At 46.2% G+C, this 21,923-nt stretch overlaps 1 protein-coding gene, 1 long non-coding RNA gene and 1 pseudogene across 2 annotated transcripts in view; 2 read left to right on the plus strand and 1 right to left on the minus strand.

Moving 5' to 3' along the window:
* Window positions 1-539: 539 nt before the first annotated feature.
* LOC140633111 (5'(3')-deoxyribonucleotidase, cytosolic type pseudogene) lies at window positions 540-3,086 on the minus strand (annotated as a pseudogene).
* Window positions 2,795-5,891, plus strand: GJD4 (gap junction protein delta 4). The gene is made up of 3 exons (XM_072825140.1): window positions 2,795-3,148; window positions 4,602-5,184; window positions 5,396-5,891. Exons 1-3 carry the CDS (start codon window positions 3,085-3,087, stop codon window positions 5,889-5,891), a joined length of 1,143 nt encoding a protein of 380 aa, XP_072681241.1. The 5' UTR covers window positions 2,795-3,084.
* A 7,244-nt stretch (window positions 5,892-13,135) lies between these two features.
* LOC140633165 (uncharacterized) overlaps window positions 13,136-21,923 on the plus strand; it is a 28,404-nt gene continuing 19,616 nt past the window's right edge. Inside the window, exons 1-2 of the long non-coding RNA XR_012030781.1 lie at window positions 13,136-13,180; window positions 20,094-20,197. This is a non-coding gene — a long non-coding RNA (uncharacterized lncRNA). The remainder of the gene's footprint in view (window positions 13,181-20,093; window positions 20,198-21,923) is intronic.

The following is a 21,923-nucleotide window of genomic DNA, read 5'->3' on the forward strand; positions in this document are numbered from 1 at the left end:
CTCTTATAGGCCAAATAATGTGCTAGAACCTCATTTAAATTAATGCTAATTCTCCACAACTCTGACAACAAGGTATCATCTCTGATTTATAGACAGTAAAACTCAGGCCTAAATAATTTGGCAATGTCATTAAGCTAGAGGGAGGTAAGTGAAGGCTGGATAGCATATGGCTCTGTTGTTCTCTTTCCTTTTTGCTCAGTTCATTTGACAAATGAACAAATCCCAGGTTGGCATCTTGTGGAATTCAACCATATCCATGTCCCTGACTCCTGGATTTCTTTTCCATCGAGTTGAACACAGTACTCCCCCAAAGCTGCTCTCTGCTCTAGAGTTACACAAACAGAAACCTCCCTATTGATTCTGGGATAATTTCTTTTGAGCCAAAGTGTTTCATTAAAAGGGTTCCCGAGTGAGTTTCCCACCATGTTTCCTTGCCAGCCATCTTGTGAGGTTCTGGTGGCTGGCTTGCGAGAACGGGGGTTACTGTGTCTCCCTGCTCCACAGTACTGGAGGCCACCTCCATGACACTGCCCTGTCGTTCAGCTCTGCTGGGGTTCCCTGCTGGCTTGCCTTCCTTTCCTTGCCCCTTGCTTGCTGTCTGTGATCTTCATCCAATTGTCACTCCAGGAGAGCAGCTGTCTTCTTGAGCAGGGCAGGGCCAGGTGCTAGGTGTGGCAGCAGGTAAATAAGATGTGCTCCCAGCTTGGGGTCTCCTCTTGGCTTCCAGTGGTGTCCTTGTCATTAATGAGCAGGTAATTTGTCCCTCATCAGGATATCATCCTCTACAGACTGAGGCCTGATTCTCCATCTGGTAGTACTTCTCACCCATACAGTATTCATCAGAGGGCTGCTACAGATGAAGACCTCAGTGTCCTGCATGTTGTTTATCTCCCACTTGGCTTCCAAGGCTCCAGAGATAGGCTCCAGGTCTAGGAAAAAGTCTTGAGCTTCATACACACTGGCCACTTTGTCTGCTGGGTCTAGCCATAGGGCTCAGTACTGCTCTTAGGGGAGGAATCCAAGGCACATTTCCACTGCCACCTGAGGCTCTCCTGGGAAGCTGCAGCAGACACCTTGCAGGAGGCTGGCCCCACCAGAGGCCGGCATGCTGTCCATGTCCATCAGCAGCCACACAAGCCATGGGTGTCAGGCCTGGGAGGCTGGGGAGGCTGGGATTGGTGGCTGGGGTAATTTTATAGAGAGCCACATGTTTGATGCTCCAGGCACATCCTCCTCTTTTGTCCACATCTTGCTTCTGGCAGCCACTGGGATTTAAATTTCCAGGCTGAGCAAAAATATCTTTTAGCAGGGAAAACAGCAAAAAATGGAGTGGTGTGAGCTTTGAGAAGCAAGAGCAACACAGATAAGGGTGGAGAGAGAACAGGCAGCATTACCTGTTCAGCAGATTCTGTGGGAACAAAGGGATAGACCAAGGGTGGGAACCTAGAGGAGTAGACCCTGAGATGCGCATGTAATTCTTTTTATTTTTAAATCATTTTCATGTCTATGATCTAATTTTGCATATCACAGCCACTCTGAGTACAAAAGAACATGTTTTTTTTTTTTTTTTTCTACTTTACTGATGAGAAAACTGAGGCAATGAAAAGCTGTAACAATTTACTCAAGGTCACAAAATTCTATTTTATTCCACATTCAGAATAGGTTATTTGTATCACACAGCAAAATTCAGAAATTGCTTTCCTGGCATTTCAAATTTTAAACCAATATCATAAACAGTCTATTAGGAAGGAAAGATGATATTTTTCTTTATTTTATACTTGAACCATATAGCTATTTCAATATTTTTTTACTTAACCACAATTTCTCTAAATTTCATTGTTCATGTTGAAGGATTTGACTAAAATATAGCAAAACTACTGTGCCTTTCACGGGGGTCAAAATGTTTTCTGTGGATGGAAACGTGTCATGTGAATAAAGATGAAAGCAGCTTTGTTGTACTCCTCTTCTGGGAATCTTTTTAGGGATATTATAGTCAAGAATAGATCAGAAATGAAGAAAAAATGGGAATAAAAGAATAGCTTTCATGGAAAATTGAAATCATTCCTTTTAAAGTTCACAATTTCCACCGTGATGATAGATCCCCAGCCTTGCAGGATGGGTTATTCCTAGATATAAAGGTGACAGCCACGAGAGGATTTTGATGCAACTGTGATTGATGTCAGCAGGTCCAGACTGTGATACTTTATTACAAATTTAATGGACATTTATTAAGCCGATTCAATGGGAGCAGCCCTGGGCTAGATGGGGCTGGGAGAAATGAAAGGAAGATGCAGTCTGTGAAGGTTATGGGGGCCTTAGGGATTGAAATTCCACTGATTTGAGTTGTTGCACACTCACTCCATGCTAGGTGCTCTCAACATCACCATTTGTGTCTGCCTCCCGCAACCCCTCAGTGGAACTAAAAAGCTCTTGTCACTCAAACGGACAGGAAGTAGCTAGAGAATAGTGGAGTCACAGCCTAAAGTTGGGACACGTGTCTAAGATGCAGATCTATGCTTTTATCCAGGGTACAGGAATTCCGAATGAGAGCCAGACCCTTGCAGTTCAGTGTTATGATTGCTTATGCTTCATAGAGAAGACAAAACATGAACTTTCAGTGCTTCTTTAATAAGTGAGGTGGTTGTAGAAATATTTGCAAGGAGGAAACACCTTTTTAGTAGAGCAGTTTCCTTGGCTAACAGGACTTTTCCTTCCTTGGGTTAAACGTAGTTGCTTCTATTATATCCCGAAGCATCTGCTCTCCCGGTACAGACATGTGAGCACTGCCAGGGCCTGGAATGTCCCAAGTGGGTAAGAATAGCCCACAATGAGAGATGACTCCCGCTGTCTTCTGGTCACTGCAGTTGTCGAGAATGCTTTGCCTCGGAGTCAACGGCTCAAGGCTGGCTCAACTCGGAGTCAGAGACAGAAAAACTGACCTCCCATTCCTGGGCTGGAAGCTTTCCCTTTACATCTGCAGCTGTCACCTTTAAGTCTTTTGTAGCAAAGACACATTTATTCCCGAAAAGGTTTTTCCACCTTCCGAAGTCTCCAGAAGCCTTGAGTCCGTGACGCTCCGGCAGCATGGAACGCTTGGACCTGCTGGGGTTCCTTCTCATCACCTTCAACTGCAACGTGACCATTGTGGGTGAGTATAGGAAACAGCTGCAAAGCTCTTGTGTTTTCGTTTTCATCACTTTGCCTGGCCTGTTTGCTGCTGGAAGAAAGAGAAGCTGTGTGCTCAAGCTTTCTTGTAATCACTCCCCAGTTCCACCATCATTTAAGGAAGTCTTGGATGTGAGTGTTCTCCTCTGGGGCCTGTTCTCACTGACATTCAGGTGCTAAGCCTAAAGACTGAAGCAAGGGCAAAGAGTAACTGAGTAACTTCTTTTCTGGCTGCCTGATCAGGAGAAGGAATAATACAGTAAAACTTAAAGAGAAATTAATGCATCGATTACAGTTCCTTCTTTTCCATCATTTCCTTGAAGCTTAATTTGTAAAGATTGGTCCTTTCTCTTGTGCACTTTAAGCCAAAGCCAAATTTTAGTTTATTATTTTTTTTTAAAGAGAGTAATAAATATTTCTGAGTTTGATGCAGACATGTCAAATTTTTGGAGAGATATAGGTGTCCTAGAAAAAAGACTTGAGAAAAATGTTAAAATACACCCACGAAGTAGCTATTTTTCTTACCCGTCATTTTGTAGAATTCAAACAAAATCAACCTGGCCTTACAAGTTTGAGTCAATGACTTGATCACATAATGCTATTTTTTGAGTTTAACTACTTTCCTTTATAATAGAGTTTTGTTGTTCTGCTGTCAGGTGATATTTTCTGTACCTTGTCACAAAACAAAATATTTGCAGATTAATTTAGCCGAGCCTTAGATGTGTTCCAAGAGTTAACTTTTGACATTAAAATAGGACTTTGACGTTATTTTGATTTCCTAGGTCGGTCTCATTTATTCACGATAAATTGAGGAAAAGAGGAGCCTCATTATTTCATAATAACTGTAATACAGGAAAAGGAATTCCGAATCATTGAAAAATCTGAAAAGTTGAATGTCGTTAAGGAAATTTAATTTCAAGGACCACAAAGCAACAATTCAGTAAAGATCCTGCCGACAAAAATAAAGACTGACCTATAATTAGCAGCTTGTATTTAAAGCTAGACGCAGTCACACACATGTGTGAGCATTCCTTGGAAAGCGTATTGTCTGCAAAGGGCGAGATCTTATTTCCATCATTAATTTGCTCAGCTCAACCTTCCTTCTAGAACTTTCAGTCCAGGACTGAACTAGTGGAGCCAGATCCAACGTCTTCAGTCTCTAACGGTTCCGTAAATCTGTCCATCTCAAGGCGTCTCGCCAACAACCAGTGCGGCGCGGAGCCCGACACCTCGGAAGGGCTGCGTAATTCTGGGCCCACGAGCTCACTAGCTAGGCCGTGGCGGGGACCGAGACGCGTGCGGGCTGACCTCTGGGGCCCCGTCCCGTCCCGTCCCGTCCAGTCCCGTCCCCCCCCCCCCAGATACTTAAAACCTGCAGCGGGGCGGGCGTGTGTTTGTACGCTGGTGACGGTGGCCTCCTGCCTCCCCCTTTCTAGGGAAGATCTGGCTCATCTTCGCGATCCTGCTGCGGATGGTGGTGCTGCTGTCGGCGGGCGCCCCGGTGTACCAGGACGAGCAGGAGCGCTTCGTGTGCAACACGCTGCAGCCGGGATGCGCCAACGTGTGCTACGACGCTTTCTCCCCGGTGTCGCAGCTGCGGTTCTGGCTGCTGCAGAGCCTGGCCGCCCTCCTCCCCTCCGCGCTCTTCTGCGCCTACGTGCTGCACCGGGGCGCCGCGCTGGCCGCCCGCGGGCTGGGGCTCGGCGGCCGGGACGCCGGGGGCCCGCGCGACCTGCCGGTGCCGGACTTGTCCCGCGGCTACGTGGTCCACCTGTCGCTGCGCGTGCTGACCGAAGCGGCTTTCGGCGCCTCGCACTACCTGCTCTTCGGGCTCGCGGTCCCAGCCAGGGTCCCGTGCGCGCAGCCGCCCTGCAGCGGCGTGGTGGACTGCTACGTGTCCCGGCCCACCGAGAAGGCCCTGCTGGCGCTGCTCATGGGCGCGGCCAGCGCGCTCTCGCTGCTGCTCAGCGCCGCCGACCTCCTGTGCAGCGTGCGCGGCAGGGCGCGCGGGCGCCGGGGGTCCCCCCCGCGGCCCCCCCCGCGGGCCCCCGGCCGCCCGCCCTCCCGGACCCGGGGCTCCCCGCAGGCGCGAGCCGGGGCTGCGGGCGGGGCTGCGGGCGGGGGCGGGGGCGGGCCGGCCGAGGCGGGGTGCGCCGGGGGGCCCGACGCCGACGCCGACCGCGGGGCTGCGACCCGGGCCTGCGACCCGCCGGCCGCCGGTGGCCTGGAGCCGGGCGGCGGGCTGCACGGACGCGCCCCACGCGAGCCCAGGGGGCAGCGGCCCCCCGACCCGCTGCCCGGCGCCCGGCGCGCAAAGTCGGAGTGGGTGTGAGGACCGCGTGGACGCGGGCGCCCGGAGACGCCGACGCGCTGGGGCCGGGCGCGCGGGGCGACCCCACGGAGCGGCCCCGGGAGCAGTGGCGCTGGGGGCGCGCGACCCGTCGGACACAGACCTGGCCCAGAGGGCTTCCCCGGACGACCCTGTGCTTTGGGCACGGCGGCCGGGAGCCCGGAGACTGCGAGGACGCCCCGCGGGCCCCGGACCTGGGGTGCGCCGTGCGGCGTCCGCGGGGCCCGGGGGCGAGTCGCCACGGGGGGCTTTGGCCTGGGGGTGCCCTCCCGCGTGTCGTCAGTGGAGGGGCGCCCGCTTCACCCCGCCCCTGCCCCTCATGAAGTCGATGGTGACTGAGTTGTCGCGTCACACCGCGCACCTCACAGCGTCGTAGGAGAAATGGCACACGCAGGGAACACGCTGCCGGGCTACCAGGGGCCTGGGGGGCTGTGACCTCGAGTTTGCGGCAGGTGCGAGGTGCTGGCACACGGCACAGGTGCCCGCCCTGCTCCCCGGGGCTTGCTGAGCGCTGTCCTCACTGAGCGGGGGCAGCACGTTTTTGGTTGTTTCTTGCTTTTGATTTGAAGTGTCGTGGACACGGAGCGCGCATTCGTGCCGCTGATGAGTGGGCTAGAGCGGTTGCAAGCTTCCTAGTCCAGGTTTGGTCTGTGGCCCTTAGACGCGGTGGGTGAGGGTTGCCCTGAGGAGGTTTGTGTTCCAGGGGAGCGGGGGACAAGCACTATTACTGCTGGGCCTCACGGTCTGCGTCGACACTAGAATCGGAAAACGTCCTCGCGTCCGGCGATGAGCCAAAGCACCTCCCCTCACTTCTCAGCTGCTCTGCTTTTGGTCTAGGAGCTGCGCAAGTTAGAGGTGACTATGTGAGAGATTGAAGGTTGCCTTTAACTGCCACACGGATGGGTACAGTGTAGCTGAAAGAGCCACGTCGGGACAGGACAAACCCGCTTGTCTTATCAAGAAAGGAGGAAGGGCCCTCTGGGTATACTTCCAGGATTGGTGAATAGCCTCTGGCCTCCAAACACAAAATGGTTAAGGATGAGGAGTCGCCCTTCACTCCTGCAAGTGAAAAAAAGTAAACTGATGGCCACTATTAACTGTTCTAAAGAAGACTTGGACAATTAAATATCTGCCAGGATGGACGGTAACATCCTGCTTTATATGTCTACAGGATGTCAAAGCAATTGGTTAAAACTTAAATAATCCAAAATCGGTTTAAAAATATTTGAATGAATATTCCTATTTTTAACATGTGCAGTAAATCTTTCTTGCTCCCCAATTCATTGAAAACTGTGAGCCATTCTGCAAACCTGAGATCAATGTCTGGCACAGAGCAAGTGCTCAATAAATGTGATTTTTGAGCCTGACAGTCCTAAAGTATTCGAGGGCAAATTTGGTTCTTGTCCCTTGCAGCATGCAATTCTGGTGGCCCTCCCAAGGTTGGATATAATCTTAGAGATATAAGAATTGTCTAGCACTTCATTACTACTTAAAAATAAGTTCCACGGGTCTCTCAATCCCCCAGTATCAGCCTTGACGATACCGAGTGGTGAAATCGACTCAACATGTGTGGTGGTGTGTGCCCATGCGGGGTACCCGGACAAAAACTGGGAAGGAAAGGTGACAAGGACTGGGCCAGGGGTTCCCCCTTGGCTGTGTCCCCAGAGAGAACTGGGTAGGGCATGTCTGTGTTCCTTCTCCTGCTGGAGTTTGCAAGCAAGTGCGATTGTATTTGGGTGGTGCTGGGAAGAGCTGCTTTTGCTTCTCTGCTGATGTCCAAAATCCTATGATCAGAGGACGAGAGCCTTGGGGGTTCATGTTTAGAATACTGTTTAGAGCAATGGTGTCCAGAGAGAAGGGGAGAGGTAAGGAGCCAAGGGTAGGACATCTGGTTCTCATCCCATGTCACCATCACCTGGCAGATCACTTCATCCTCTGGGCCTCAGTCTCCTTCTCTGAGTGAAGAGGAAACTAGACTAGATGATTCCTTAGTGCTCTACAATTTAGAAATTTGGCAACGCCATGTACCATGTACAGCTGTCTTTTTAACATTAATAGGGGTGAATTTATTAGGCCCTTCCTCTCTGCTGCCTAAACACGGCTTCTGAGAAGATGAAAATGGTAAGAAAAGGACAGGACTAGTCTCAGAGGAGGGGAAGCTAAGCAAGGATGTTAGCTTGGGGCGCCTGGGGGCTCAGTCTGTTAAGTATCTGCCTTCAGCTTATCTCCTGATCTCAGGGTCTTGGGATCAAGCCCCACATGGGTCTGCCTGCTTAGCAAGGAGCCTGCTTCTCCCTCTCCCTCAGCCCCTCTCCCTGCCCCTCCCCCTGCTTGTCCTCTGTCTCTTCTTTCTCTTTCTGAAATATATAGAATCTTAAAAAAAAAAAAAAAAAAAAAAGGACATTAGCTCAGGTTTTTGGATGTACCGGGGCTAGAGAGAAGAATAAGGAGGTTACAAGCCTGAGTAGAACTGGCTGAATTGGGCCTGGAGCAAAATCCCTGCAACTCTGGGACTGTCTTTTTTTTTTTTTTTTTTTTTTTTTTTTGAGAATATTAAATCGTTTATTGATTACACATGATAATGGACGATACACAAGCTTTAATCCCATCTATAATTTTATCTGATACCATCATTCAATTTAGATATATTGCATAGGATGTGCCAACAATCATAATAACTAAATAAACTCCAGGACTTTGCTTGGGGGACCCTTTTAACGGTGAACTCCAGGTCACAACACATTAACTGTCAGTTCAACCACACCAAGGTTGGTGGAGACAATGGCTTCTGTGCCCAAGCAGGTTGCAAATAAATTTCGAGTGGAACCTGGCATCACCCTGAGGGAATTCTAACTTCACACTGTTGGGGTAGTTTACCAGGATGGCTTCAGGGTAGACTAACTTTCCACAGCACATTTTAAAAGAGACACATTTATTCAGCGTCATGATCAGACTATTACCTTTAGCAATCAACAGCACGGGTGCAAGAAAAAATCTACATTGAAACCCTTTGTCGGAATGCTTTACACTTTCCACAGAGCAGAAACCAAAATCACCTGTTATACAGTTGGTCACAAATACAGTCCTCGAGGTTTTTGCCCATACACGTGAGTATTGCCTAAAACAGGTCTCTTTGTAGCCGCTGGGCCCCGCACTGTGCTTGGCCGAGGTCACAGATCTGTAGCCTGTAGCTTCCTGCCCCTTCTCGGGCTCTCCTCGCCCGCTGAGCTTTGTTTCCCGGCAGCATTGAAGACCTTCTGCCACCGCCGTGGCTGCTGCTGCTGCTGCTGGAACCGCCACAGCCACCTTGGTCTCGTGGTTTGGCAGAGTCTTGGCCTCCAGCACCACAGGGGCCGGAGCTTCCTCCGTTCGTGGCCCCAAATCGGAGGATTGATGGTTGTAATGGCCAAGACCGTCACAGCTCCCGCCGCCTCCGAAGTGGCTCCCGTCCTTACGAATCCGTGCGGGCCATCCCCGCGGCCTCTCCGCCACCGCCCCGGCCGCCGCCGAAGCCACCTGGACGCCGGCGCTCCCTCCGCGGCCGGAGTCGTCGCTCCGCCGGCACCAGCTCCGCGGGCAGCGCCGAGGGTCCCGTGGACCGGCTCCAGCCGTCCCTGGCTCCCGAGGGCTTTCCTCGCCTCGCAGCCCTGGCCCTTCGCGGCGCAGGCCCTGGCACGTCCGAGGGACATCTGGTCCGCAGAGCCGCGGTCGCCAAGGCCGCAAAAGCAGGACCTCCCTTCTGCCGCTGCCCGGTCGCTCGCGTCCCGACCCCTCCGTTTCCCCTCCTGTTCCGGACGATCCCTGAGCTGAGGTTCCCCAGGGTCTTCGAGGCCTGAGAAGCCCCCGGAGGCGGCGCCTGGCGGCGGCCGTCGGGCTCCCCGGGCCCAGGTCCCCGGCGCCCGCCCGGCCCCGCGGCCCCGGGAGCGCTGGGCGTTGGGCTCTCCCGCCCGCAGCGCGCGCCGCCCCCGAGCTCAGGCGGCTCCTCGGGCTCCCCTCGGTCGCGGTCGCGGTCGCGGTCGCGGTCGCGGCGGAGCTCACGGCTCGGGTGAGGAGCCCCGCAGCGGCGGCGCGGGGAGGGGGACCGCGACCTGCCCGCTGGGGCGCGGCCGGCGCGGGGAGGACCCCGCCACCCCACCTGTCTTGGGACTGTCCTCTTCCTCTTCCTGTTCTTAATAAAATAATTTTTACCGGTGTTCAATTTGCCGACATACAGAATAACACCCAGTGCTCATCGCGTCGGTGCCCCCCAGTGCCGCCACCCAGTCACCCTCACATCCCACCCAGGTGGTTTCCCAGGGTTAGGAGCGGCTTCTCAATTGCCATCGTTTTAAATAAGAAAGGCTCTTGGTTTAAGCGTCTGTGGGTCCGTGGGTGCGCCTGCGCCTGCGCCTGCGGTAGTGGAGCTCTTTACTGGCCCCACAGTAAGAAAGACTCCTTAGATACTGTCTGATTTTCCAGGAACCTGAATTCAGGAATCTTGCCAAGTCAGGGCGCAGGTGATTTTCTGGCAGTGACAGGAGCCCACAGGTAGCATCCCAACTCCCGATGGACACCTGCTGCAGCTGGCTGGCTGCTGAGACAAACACCAAGGACAGATCATGATGACCAATGAGATTACGCTCGTGCTTAGTCAAGAAAAGTATTATTTACAGAATTAATAAATGTGACTTTTTTTTTCTAGGATGCTGCAATCTATTGTGAGAACCTAGTATGAATTTTCTGAGTGTACATTTGGTTTTGGGCATGAAATGGGGAGGAGGGTGGTGTCTTGCAGATGAGGAGAGGGGACAGCTAGGTTTCTTGGGCCCAGACTTGCCAAGGGTCTCCTACAACAGGGGTCAGCTGCAGAGCCTATAAATCCTACCGGCTGCATTTCAGTTGTGCTGTAAGACAAATGTTTCCTAGAAACCAAACAGATGTCGCCCCCTGACCATTTGAAATGTATGTATATATGTTTTTTCTTTGTTCTGTCAATCACAGAACAAATCTGTTCCTCTGGGAACTTTCTCTCTGCGTTGTGACCTGAGAGAGTCAGTGGCAGACAATAGAGCCCAAAGAAGTGACTAAATTGTCAGAGAAGCTGAACTTGGATGAAATAAGTTCATGGAGAATTCAGGAAATTAAAAGTCAAAAACTAGATTTATTAAGAAGAGTTTCCTCCCTTGCCAGGCAGGCAGAGTAGAGACATGACGCATTAGAACACGGAGTGATTATAAATAGTTGCCTGCCTGGCCGTGACTTGATTGGCCCTTCATTTCCTAGGCCAACTTAAAGCTGAGAGACTCCCCAGGCTGTCGCCTGTGTGTCACTGGTCTGGGTCCTCTCCTCCCCCTCCCCCTCCCTCTAGGGGCTCTTTTGGTTCCTTAAGAAGCCCCTGGGACTGTTTTATCGATAGACCGAGACACAAGGTTTCCAGTCGATGGAGCTATGTTGATGAACATTTGTTGAGTATCACCTCCGTACCTAGCACTTCATCTCTTGCTTCTGTTTCTTTCTATGAAGCTAAAAAACAAAACAAAACAAAACAAAAAACCCTTATCATCTTACAGGTCAGCAAGTGGGTGGGAAAGTTTTAGCAAAATGTCATTATTTCAGTCCCACTGTTCAAACAACACTTCCAATTCCTGTCACCAGTCATTTTCTCAATGCTGACATTGTGGACTTTTTTTGGAAGCTCCAATGAGAGGGAGTGGATGTGGAAGCCCCTGAGAGGGACAGACTGTGTGTCACAGGAAGTACTTCCCTGGGCTGTGAACCCAGGGGTCCACACTCCATGGATCATGCTGGATAGGTCTCTCCAGGAATTTGTGATGATAGAATATTTGCATGAGGAGAAAGATGTCCACAGACTTCTGAATGTTCCTAACCTTCTTCCCACAGTCTTCCTTACCAGTGGAGGCCTCTCTTGGACCATCTTTAGAATGTAATATTTATGAACACAAAAATGTGAATTTATTTCTGGTGGCACCCCTTGGCCATTTCCATGCTTTTCTGTGTTTGCTTCTAGCTGCCCAGAAAAAGCAGGACCTAGGAACTCTTAGCAGCAGATCTGGGAATTGTATTAGGTTACTTTGGGCATGAGACATTTGGCATAATGAGGAAATTGTGGACAATCTGGCCTCATGAGAAGGAGATGATTTAAAAAGAGAGTGAGTTGTCCTCTTGGGGTTAAGTTGCAGTCCCTTATTTCTAATTAAATTCCTTTATTTTGCCCACCAGTGTCAGATTGTCCCTTACCCCGGATTTTCACGTGACCAGGCTACTAACTGCAAATGTTGAGTTTGAGATGTAGATTCATAATAAAAGATTACAGTGGAGAACTGTAGAACTGTAGGTGGTAGAACTGGGTGCATATGGCAAACCCTATGGTGTGACCCCTCAGGAAGGTGTGTGGTGGGTGCCAACAGAATGCAAATATTCTTTCTTCACATAAGATTCCTCAGCTGTGTACTAAACAGCTACAAAAAAAACTCCTTCTGGTTTTAAGTTGTCAAATAAGGAATCTGCAAAGGCCTGTGAGGTTTCTCCCCTTGGTTTAGGAATTTTATGTTTAAGAATTTCTTTTTCTCCTTTTCTCGTGCTTTAGAAAGTTGAAGTGGTTTTGATCTCAGAAATAGTACTTGAGAGGCAATTTAAATGCCCATACATTGGTCTTCCTCACCTGGGATATTTGATCCAAATAAAGCCTTCGGCATTATTAAAGTTTATGCTGAGCATACCCAGTGCCATTTCCTCCAGAAATGAAAATTCAGTAATTTTATAGAGGTGGTGTGTGAGATTAGCCATTAGAAGGAAATAAAATCTTATGCTAGAGCAAGTTCATCAAATTTGGTTGTATGCCCACAATTCTTCAGGAAGAAGTAAAGAGGATGGTTAAGGATTGTACTCCAGGGACGAGGAAAGTTTTCTGTTCTTTCAGTACCTAAGTGCTCTGAAAGCCATTACTCTTCTCTGTGTGTCTTTATTTCCTCATTTATAAAAGAAGGGCCACCTTTCTATTCCAGAGAAGTGATATTTGTCAGAGTGTGAATTAAAGAGTTTTTACCTTCTTTGAAGATGAATGGAAATATTGCAGATTACTCATTATGTCTGGGTGTTTATTGAGCATCTTTTATATGCCTGGTATTTGTGCAAGGCATGGGATGAGTCAGAAGAGAAAGATAAGGAAAGATCATCCTTGCATTTGAGAGTCTCTTCCAATGAGACAATTGGGGAATACATGAGGGCAATATATTCTCAATAATTCAATTTCATGGTTCAGACTTGAATATTTCACCATAAAAATATCCATTTTTTAATAAGTAAATTACCATTTTGCCAAACAGCAAAACCTCTTGCATAAAGTTAAGGAATTGGGCCCCCTCCATTACTCAGCTGGGTGGGGGGGGGCGGCGGGAAAGGCCCATCCTTCTTCATCTTCCTGAGGCCCTCGGCTCCCTCCGGATGCCTCTCCTTTGGGCACCTGTTTCTTCATTAGTGGCCCTATCTGACCACAGCTCCTAATTCCAGATAAGCTGCATTTCACATGCCCCCACCCCAGGAGGCCTCCTGAGCCCCTTCCTCTCAGCCCCAACCTCAGCATCATGGAATCTTCCATTTGTCAGGGACCTTAGTGACTCCAGTAAACAACTCATTTTATGCCTGGGAAGATAAAGGTCCAGGAAGGTGAGGTGATTCATTTAAGACTACCTGGTCAGTTAGTGGGCAACCCTTCTCTCTCCTAGCTGGTTTTAGCTCCTTTTATTGCTTCAGGATGCCTTCTTAAAGGTAGGCACATAGAAGGGGTTATTGTTCACAAAGCGTAATGTTCACAACAGTGTAAAATTTCTAGGAGTGTTAACAAATTAACAGAGGGGTCAGGGACACTTTAACAGTGGTACTTGAGACAATATGAGGGCCCTACAGTAGATCTATAGAATAGAGTGAAATTGGTGTTTGATTACAAGTTAGATCAAACATTTCTTGAAGTTAAAAGAATTATAATGGAAATATAAGGACACAAGTTTTGAAATAATGCCCTTATCCTTTTCCCACAATGCAATATCATGATCTGCTTGTGTTCTTAGCTTCTTAGGTTTTAAAATGTATATTTTTATACAATCCTAACTATTAGACTAGTTTTAGCCACATTCTTACTAGTATTTGGGATGCTGCCATAATTTCATGGGTTAAATGTAAAATGCTAGCCTTGAAAATGCCATTTCCCTTTTATTCTTTGTCTAGAACTTAGATGACCTCCCTCCAGGTAGATGGGCTGTCTGAGCTCTCCCCACTAAGTCTGTCAGTGAAGTTGCTCAGTGGGCATGTAACTGAATCGCAGTAATGCATGTGATCATATTTTAGTAATTAACCAGTCATTAAAATAGTTATATATAAAAGATTTTAAATTCAGTAAGATTTACAAATTGGGCCAACTTTTAAAGGAACTTGGTCAGCTTGTGTTGAAATGCCTTCCAGGTTATAGCTACTTAAATCATGATTTTTGTTTTCCATGCTTGAGAAAATTGCCTCTCTGGAATAGATTTCAGTTTAGAATAAACTAAAAAAACTCAGTTCTATCTTTCCCAGCCAATGCCTCCTAGGTGCCCTGATTAAGAGCTGGTCTTGGCATGTTTCCTGGCTTCTCTACCTGGTGTACTTTATTTCAGCTCGGGAGCCCCCAGACCTTATCTACACCCTGGGAACTGGGATGCTAGGAAGGATTTGTCTACAGGAGACAGATGTTTAAGAGGCGGCATCTATGTGGCTTTATTACTGGTTGGATTGGGGGAATAAAGAAGAGGAGGAGCCCCTGATTTGGTTTTACTTGGTTGCACTTCCCAAGAGGAATTCCTGGTGGAGAAGATGAATGCTCACAGTTTCTGGTTTAGAAGTGGCAAGGTTGGGATCCCTGGGTGGCTCGGCGATTTAGCGCCTGCCTTCCACTCAGGGTGTGATCCTGGAGTCCCTGGATCGAGTCCCACATCAGGCTCCCTGCGTGGAGCCTGCTTCTCCCTCTGCCTGTGTCTCTGCCTCTCTCTTTCTCTGTGTGTCTTTCATGAATAAATAAATAAAATATTAAAAAAAAAAAAAAAAGAAGAAGTGGCAAGGTTGAGTTGTCTGTGGAGCATTTGGGAGGAGATACCTAGAGGGAAGTTGGATTTACTGGACCAAAGCTCAAAAAGCAGTATGACAAGAGATGGATTTGGGAATACTGCTAGTAAATCCTTGGACATTCTTGCCCACAGACTCTACCCTCTGCTTCAGGGCAACCCACACTACCTCAGTGATCCTAATGGACAGGAAAAGTGAATGGTGTCAGCAAGGCTCTCAAGATTCTTCCAATCACTACTAAGGGAGTGAATCTCTTGTTTTCCCATTTGGGAAGCAGACCCTCTAGCAAAGCAGCCCTGATTTATTTACTTTGAGCAGTGACTGGGTCAGAGCTCCAGAAGTCCTCAAATATCCGTGTTTGAGTTTAAAACCCTCAACTCTTTCCTTCTGTGTTTCTCCTTCGCCCTAAACCTGAAAGGATGGATGGTCTTTACCACGCCCCAGGCAGACTCACAGCCCTGCCTCCTCCCCTGGCTGAAGTGGCCCCGATTCTCTACCCCTGTGTATTGCTACGTCATTGCAAGCGGGGAGCGTTCAGGTGTCTACACTACCTTATTTGGCAGAGCAGAGAGTACTTGTTTATTTTATAGGCATGAGTTAGTGTTAAACTCATTTTTTGAACCCGTTCTAAAACTGTTTTTTCCATTTTTTGTTCTTGTTAAATTGTCTTTCTCGATTAAATTTACCCTTTTCTTTGAAATACTAAATTTCAACATGCTAATCTATTTTATTGCCAACACACAAATGGACAAGATGCACCCAGGGCAGTGTGTAAGTTGCAGGGAAGAGGAGATGGTCAGGCCTGAGGGGGCTACTTGGTAGCTGGTCTTTATGGAGAAAACGGCCCTGCCCAGATTGGTGCCATTATACATTCAAGGGCTCCAGTAGGGCCTTTAGCACTATTCCCCCAAATCCGTGTTTTCCTACTCAGCTTGCTTTCCTATGCTTCCCAAAAACCATTTAAAACTTTTCTTCTCTCCTCATATTTTTGCCTCTTGCTGTATGGAGAAGTCATCCCATGGGACTTCACACTGCCCACAACTCTTTACTCTGTCTCCAGACTTCTTGTTTGCATAGCTGTATCTCTCACTGCATTCTAGCACTGAATAAGGACTTATGTGTGTCAGGCAGTGTTTTGTACTCCCTATGGATTTCTAACTTAACATGTCATTACCCTCCACAACACAGGTAGGATATGATAGTGGTATTCAATGTACAGATGAAGAAGCTGTGGTTAGGGAAATTTCTAGAAGGCCCAAGTTTCCCACTGTAGCCCTAACATATGGTATAGTGTCTGGGACAGGGTAGGTGTTCAACAATTTTAAAAATGAACTTTAACATAAAGCAGATGGGGCAAAGGCAGCATATAGGGAAGGTTTGAAGACATAGGATAGAGAAGGAATCAGTAACCGAATAGCTATTTGAGTTGATAGGTGATCAGACAAAGAGTGCAGGTGAGAGGATTGGCTTTGAGCAGAAGGGAGAAATCTTTAGAGACCAGAGGCAAAGGGCAAAGGTGGGAACAAGTAAGGATTTTCACCGGAGGGTAAGGGGGTTTCCATAGGCCCAGTGTGTTTGGAGAGAGAATGGAGGCACTAAGGATGTGGCTTGAGAAGAGGATTTAAGTCTGGAAGAGCCACTATAGGGAATAGGGAGGAAGCTGACCAAGGACACATGAAAGAAGTCACCTAGTGCCTATGCCTGGACAAAGAGGGCATTTTTGAGTGTCTGCTGCATGTCAAGAGCACAGGTCATGTCATTTGATCTTCTCAGTAGCCCTGTGAATACTGTGTTGTATATAAGGAAACTGAGGCTCACTTTCTAAAAGTCACACAGCAGTGGAGGAAACTGAGGTAGGAATTTAAACCTGACTCCAAAAACGTGTGCTCCTTTCTTGCACCCTACTGCTTCTTGTAAACTCTTGGCTCATTGTGAAGAAAAGCTGTAGTCAACTCTTGGCCAGATCAAGGATTTTTAATCACTCCCATTCTGGGCCAGGAACAGAAAGGACGCTTATGGTTGTGGAAGGACTACCTTGCCAACTGCTGATTTTTAATCAAAAGAGGATTTCTCAGCTGCTTGATTAATCCATTCAATGTATCTCTCTAATCAGGTATGTAGAAGTTTGTTTGCACTTGATTTTTTTTTTAAGATTTATTTATTTATTTATTCATGAGAGACACGGAGACAGAGAGAGGGAGGCAGAGACGCAGGCAGAGGGAGAAGCAGGCTCCATGCAGGGAGCCCGACGTGGGACTTGATCCTGGGCTGAAGGCGGCGCCAAACCCTGCGCCACTGGGGCTGCCCTGATTTTTTTTTTTTTTAAATCAGATACCCAACATGTGTAGAATCAGTCTACTTTGGGTGCGAGTAATTCAGCCATGTCTTTTTTCCACAACTTAAATTTCAAAGGTTATATAAAACATTTAAAAATTCACTTTTCCGTCTAGCTGGTCTTCTGGGGGAGGGGCCTGTTGTGCTGATTTTCAGGTGTTAGCACTTGGGGGAGCTGCTCTGCCCCCTGCCTGGTGCAGGAGAAATAACTCAAAGAATTTAGAATTAAACTAAGTAATCACAAGTGAGCAAGACTCAATAAAGAAGCCACTTATGTATTATCTATTTCAGAGGACCAATAAAAGAGTAACATTTGAAAAAAATAAAATAAAATAAAATAAATAAAAATTCACTTTTCATAAAGTGAATCCAACCAGTCTTTAAAACACGGGTATGAAATGTTATTTCTATAACCCTTACAATTTTTTTTTTTTTCTAGATGAGTGGGGCCCACCTATGGCTGATTTCTGAAATTACCCATCAAAGTAACTCAACCCTTCAGTTAAATATTCAAGCTTAGATACCTTTTAAAATCCAAATGCCTTGGGAGGAAAGGCTCCCTATGTGTGGGTCAATTGCACTGGTGAGCATGACAGAACAGAGAAATGACTGAGATAGGAGGAAGAAGAGGAAGAAGATAAAATGAGGGAGGGCCTGGATTTCTAGAGGATAGAGAGAAGTTGTTGGCACCAAAGAGGGAAGAGGGAGAAAAGGAGGAGGGATTGGAGTCACAGAGACCAGAGGTACCAAGAGGTAGAGAAGGAAGCCTGGCAGAGAGTATCAGGACATGTAGCTCTTTGTACTTGGGGGGATCAAGGGCAAGCACCAGGACCAGAGGGCAAGATGCAGAATTCAAGGGCCTGAGTTTGAGTTTGAAATCAGAATGTGGCTGGGATAGGGTGAAGATGGAGCATGGTAGCTTTGAGCAATTGGGGAAGTGGAGGAATGGTGGCTTTCCTTTGTGTATATGTAGATCAAAGAGGTCTAAAGGGCTTAACTGATATGTGAATAACTCCCTATCTCTAATTGAGACCATCATAGGTCCACAAAAGATTCCTTTGAATCAATCAGAAGTAAAGGAGTGTATGTATATTTTTTGTGGTAGGATGGAGGGAGTGCTAGAAAACTCTGCCCAGGTATAACTTCCCAATGGAACTTGTCAGTAACCCTCGATGTATTTCTAACACCTATGGTTCCTAATAAGTTGTTACTCATTTAGGTACTATTGGATCAGAAAGCATAATTTCTATACATTTTTTTATGTCTCAGAGAAATTCTGGTATGGACAGGGTGTGTACTTTGTTTTATATTCCTTTACTTGGACTCTTATTGGCTTTGGTTACTTAAAAGACTAATAATAAATTTCATTGTAAATAAGAGGATGCAGGATAGAACTTTGTACCATGGAAGTTATCAAAGAGGAGGATGTTGAACAAGAGCTCATGGGACCCCGAAGACACATCTTGCCTACTTTTCAAATTAATTGGTCCCTTTCCCAAGCATAGCAGGGTGCCTCCAGATAGGTTCTGGCTCAATGAGGGGATATTAGGAGAGATTTAGAGGCAAAATACATAGGTCTGGAGCATCACATAGAATAAGGTATAGAATGGCATCTAAATTGTTTCAGTAAAGTCTTGATTATGCTAGGGAAATTACACTGCTGATAATCCACATGGAATTAACACTTTTTGTTGTTAAGTTGACACTTCTCATACAAGTTAATGAACAGCTCACAGTAAAACTAAATCATAACTTTAGGGCCTAGAGAAGAGTTATCGACTCACATAAGGCCCACCCTTACGTTATTGAACTTGGAAACACCTGTGTTAGTCTTGCACTAATCCTTCTAGAGTTGGCGCAATACGATTGTGTTGGAAAGTCATGGAATTCACCACATTTATCCTTTAATTAGACAAAACTTGGATTTAAAAGCTTCTGTGTGATTTGGAAAAATTCAATCTTTGGTCTCAGACTGCTAAATCCTTTGAGAATTTTGAAGTGCAAATATACAAATCATAATACAGTGTTAGGTTGTTAATCTTAAGAGTATGTGAGTCATTTTAAACCTAGAGTATTTTGTACTTAGTCATTTCCTGCGTATGAAATCTAACTTTCCAGCATAAAAATTATGAAGTGTAAAGTTTTCCAGTGTATGGAAGTACAAGTCTAAAACATGGCAACTGTGCATAGATGTAATATTGCTGTGACTGCAGCATTTTGTAACTCTGATTTAAATGTTTCCTTTTGTTTTGCTTCATCCGAACTTTTCTTCTCATAAAAATTTCTTCTCTATTCTTTCTTGCTTCTTAATTTTTCTTGCTATTTAGTTTTAGTAACCTGATTTTCTCCATGGTCAGTTTCACATGAAGAAAGTATCTACAGCTAAATATGGTGCAGAAAAATCCCCTCCCATACCATAGCAGTTAGTGGAGACCATATAATTCTCAGCTTTCAAAAAATACATGTGGAATGAATGGATTTTTAGAACAGCATAAATTTAAAAAATGAAATAAATTATTTTGAGTGGGTAAGCCCTGATACTTAACCATAATAATAACATACTGGAAGTCACAAAGGTCTCATTGAGGAGTATATCTTGAATTTCCTTCTATGTTTTTATAAATAGAGAATTGAAATATATGATTTTTGTCTCAATCATATCATTTGTTTCTCAGAATTAGGTGAGAAGGCTAGAGCAACAGTGTAATAATACCTCAAGGAAAAAAAAAAGAAAAAAAGAATGGCAGGGCAATACTATTATCCTCATTCATGGATAAGGGAAATCAAGTCCAGAAAAATTAACAAGATTATAAGCTAATTAAAAATTAGGGTAAGAACATGGAAATTCTGATCATAGTCTATTTTTTTAAATTTTACTTCACTACTTTCAGTTAAGGCAGACTTAACTATGGTGAAGAGAAAGATGACATGTGAATATATAAGTGTGGGGGAGCTGTGGCAGTCATTAGTGACATTCAATAAATATTTCCAGTTTTTCTTTTCCTGGGCACATGATAGGTTTACTTCCCCATGCCCCTTGGGGTACCATATAGCCATATGACTTGCTTTGTTTAATGACACATGTAGACATGACACATGTTACTCCCAGGCAGAAATTAAGAATCAGTTGATATATTCCCTCCCAACATAGGCCAGGATAATGGAAGCACATGCCAGGATTAAAACTTTTACCAACCTGGATCTCTGAGGACCTAAGGTGAAGAGAATCCCTTTGCTGACACATAATGGACATTTGTAAGTGACATTTTTTTTTGTTGTTTGTTGTGGTAAGCCATTGAGATTTTGGAGTTGTTATTGTAGCAAAGCCTAACTTATTTTGATTGATACAGGAATTAAGAACATAAATGGATAAAGAATGCATGGAACAATGGCTAAATGGGTAGATGGATGGTAGATGAATAAATAGATGGGTCAACTTAATAACAGGTGACTGGGGGAGGTCCAAGAGATAAACCTCTTCTCTTTGTACCAATATCCTAAATGCTCTGATTCAAATAAAGTGCAAACCACTGGATTATAGAAGGGTATTTTTATAAATCAGGACACATTCATTTTTAAAAAATTTTTATTTATTTATGATAGTCACAGAGAGAGAGAGAGAGAGAGAGAGGCAGAGACACAGGCAGAGGGAGAAGCAGGCTCCATGCACCGGGAGCCCGACGTGGGATTCAATCCCGGGACTCCAGGATCGCGCCCTGGGCCAAAGGCAGGCGCTAAACAGCTGCGCCACCCAGGGATCCCCTCAGGACACATTCATATGTTCATTTTCACAAGCAAAGTATCTATAGTTATATACTGTCCTTCTAGTCACAGTATGGTAGGCAGAAAAATGGTTCCCCAAAAGTATCCATGCCCTACTCTCTGTAATTTGTGAATATGTTATCTTAAGTGGCAAAGGAACTTTGTAAATATAATCAAATTAGGATCTTGATGTGGAATTATCTCTTATTCTGGATTATCTGAGTCAGCTCAATGTAATCACAAGGATCCTTATAAATAAAACAGGGAGGCAGACAAGTCAGAGAAGAAGGTGTGACATCAGAAGCAGAGGTTGGAGGGGCGCCTGGATGGCTCAATTGGTTGAGCATCTGCCTTCCATTCAGGTCATGAATCCCAGGTTCTGGGATGGAGCCCTGCATCTGGCTCCCAGCTTCTCCTTCTCCCTCTGCCCCTTCCCCCACATGTGTTCTCTCTCTCTCTCTCTTGCAGGCGTGCGCATGCATGCTCATGCTCTTTCTCTCTCTCAAATGAATAAATAAAAATCTTAAAAAAAAAAAAAAAAGCAGCATACATTGGAGTGATGAAATTGTTGGAAGGGGTCATGAACCAGGGGAGGCAGGTGGCTTTTAGGATCTGGAAAAGGCAAGAAAACAGATTCTTCACTAGAGCCTCCAGAAAGAATGTAGCTCTGCTGGCACCACGATCTTAGCCCAGGAAGGCCCATTTTGGACTTCTGGCCTCCAGAACTATAAGATAATACATCTGTGTTGTTTTATGCTATGAAGTTTGTGGTGATTTGTCAGAGCAGCAATAAGAAGTGAATATATCCAATTACTTCTTATTGTTGATATTTGATCTCAAGAGGTCAAATCTCTTACCAGAAGAATACAGGAAATTCTAAGCAAATCCATCACCACTTCTGGGGGAAAACATGCTACATGATTTGTAAACTTTGCTTAAGCAAAGTCTGGTTCAATTGGATAAGTTTTCTTTGACCCTACCATCCCAAGGTGGTACTAAAAGTTCCTCAAGTTGTTATTGTTGGGAAGACTCTCATTACATTTGCCTCTTCTGCCTTACAGTTCTCGAAAAAGTTGAATTTGCATAACTAGATTTTTGTTTGTTACTAGAATAAATCCGTTTTCCATTGCACCACAGGAAAATTGTCCTTTGGCACCATCATAGATCTGAGAGACTTCTAGGTGTGTTAATCCCATTGACAGTGGACAAGGGCCTGTGT

This window comes from Canis lupus, chromosome 5 (genome assembly GCF_048164855.1).
Source record: "Canis lupus baileyi chromosome 5, mCanLup2.hap1, whole genome shotgun sequence".
Taxonomy (NCBI): Eukaryota; Metazoa; Chordata; class Mammalia; order Carnivora; family Canidae; genus Canis; species Canis lupus.

Bases quoted from the DNA above. Each gene is read 5' to 3' on its own strand.
- GJD4 (XM_072825140.1), top strand. From the start codon at position 3,085: ATGGAACGCTTGGACCTGCTGGGGTTCCTTCTCATCACCTTCAACTGC. The intron at 3,149-4,601 runs GTGAGTATAGGA...CCCCCTTTCTAG, and splicing joins CTGCAACGTGACCATTGTGG to GGAAGATCTGGCTCATCTTC. The intron at 5,185-5,395 runs GTCCCCCCCGCG...GGTGGCCTGGAG, and splicing joins AGGGCGCGCGGGCGCCGGGG to CCGGGCGGCGGGCTGCACGG.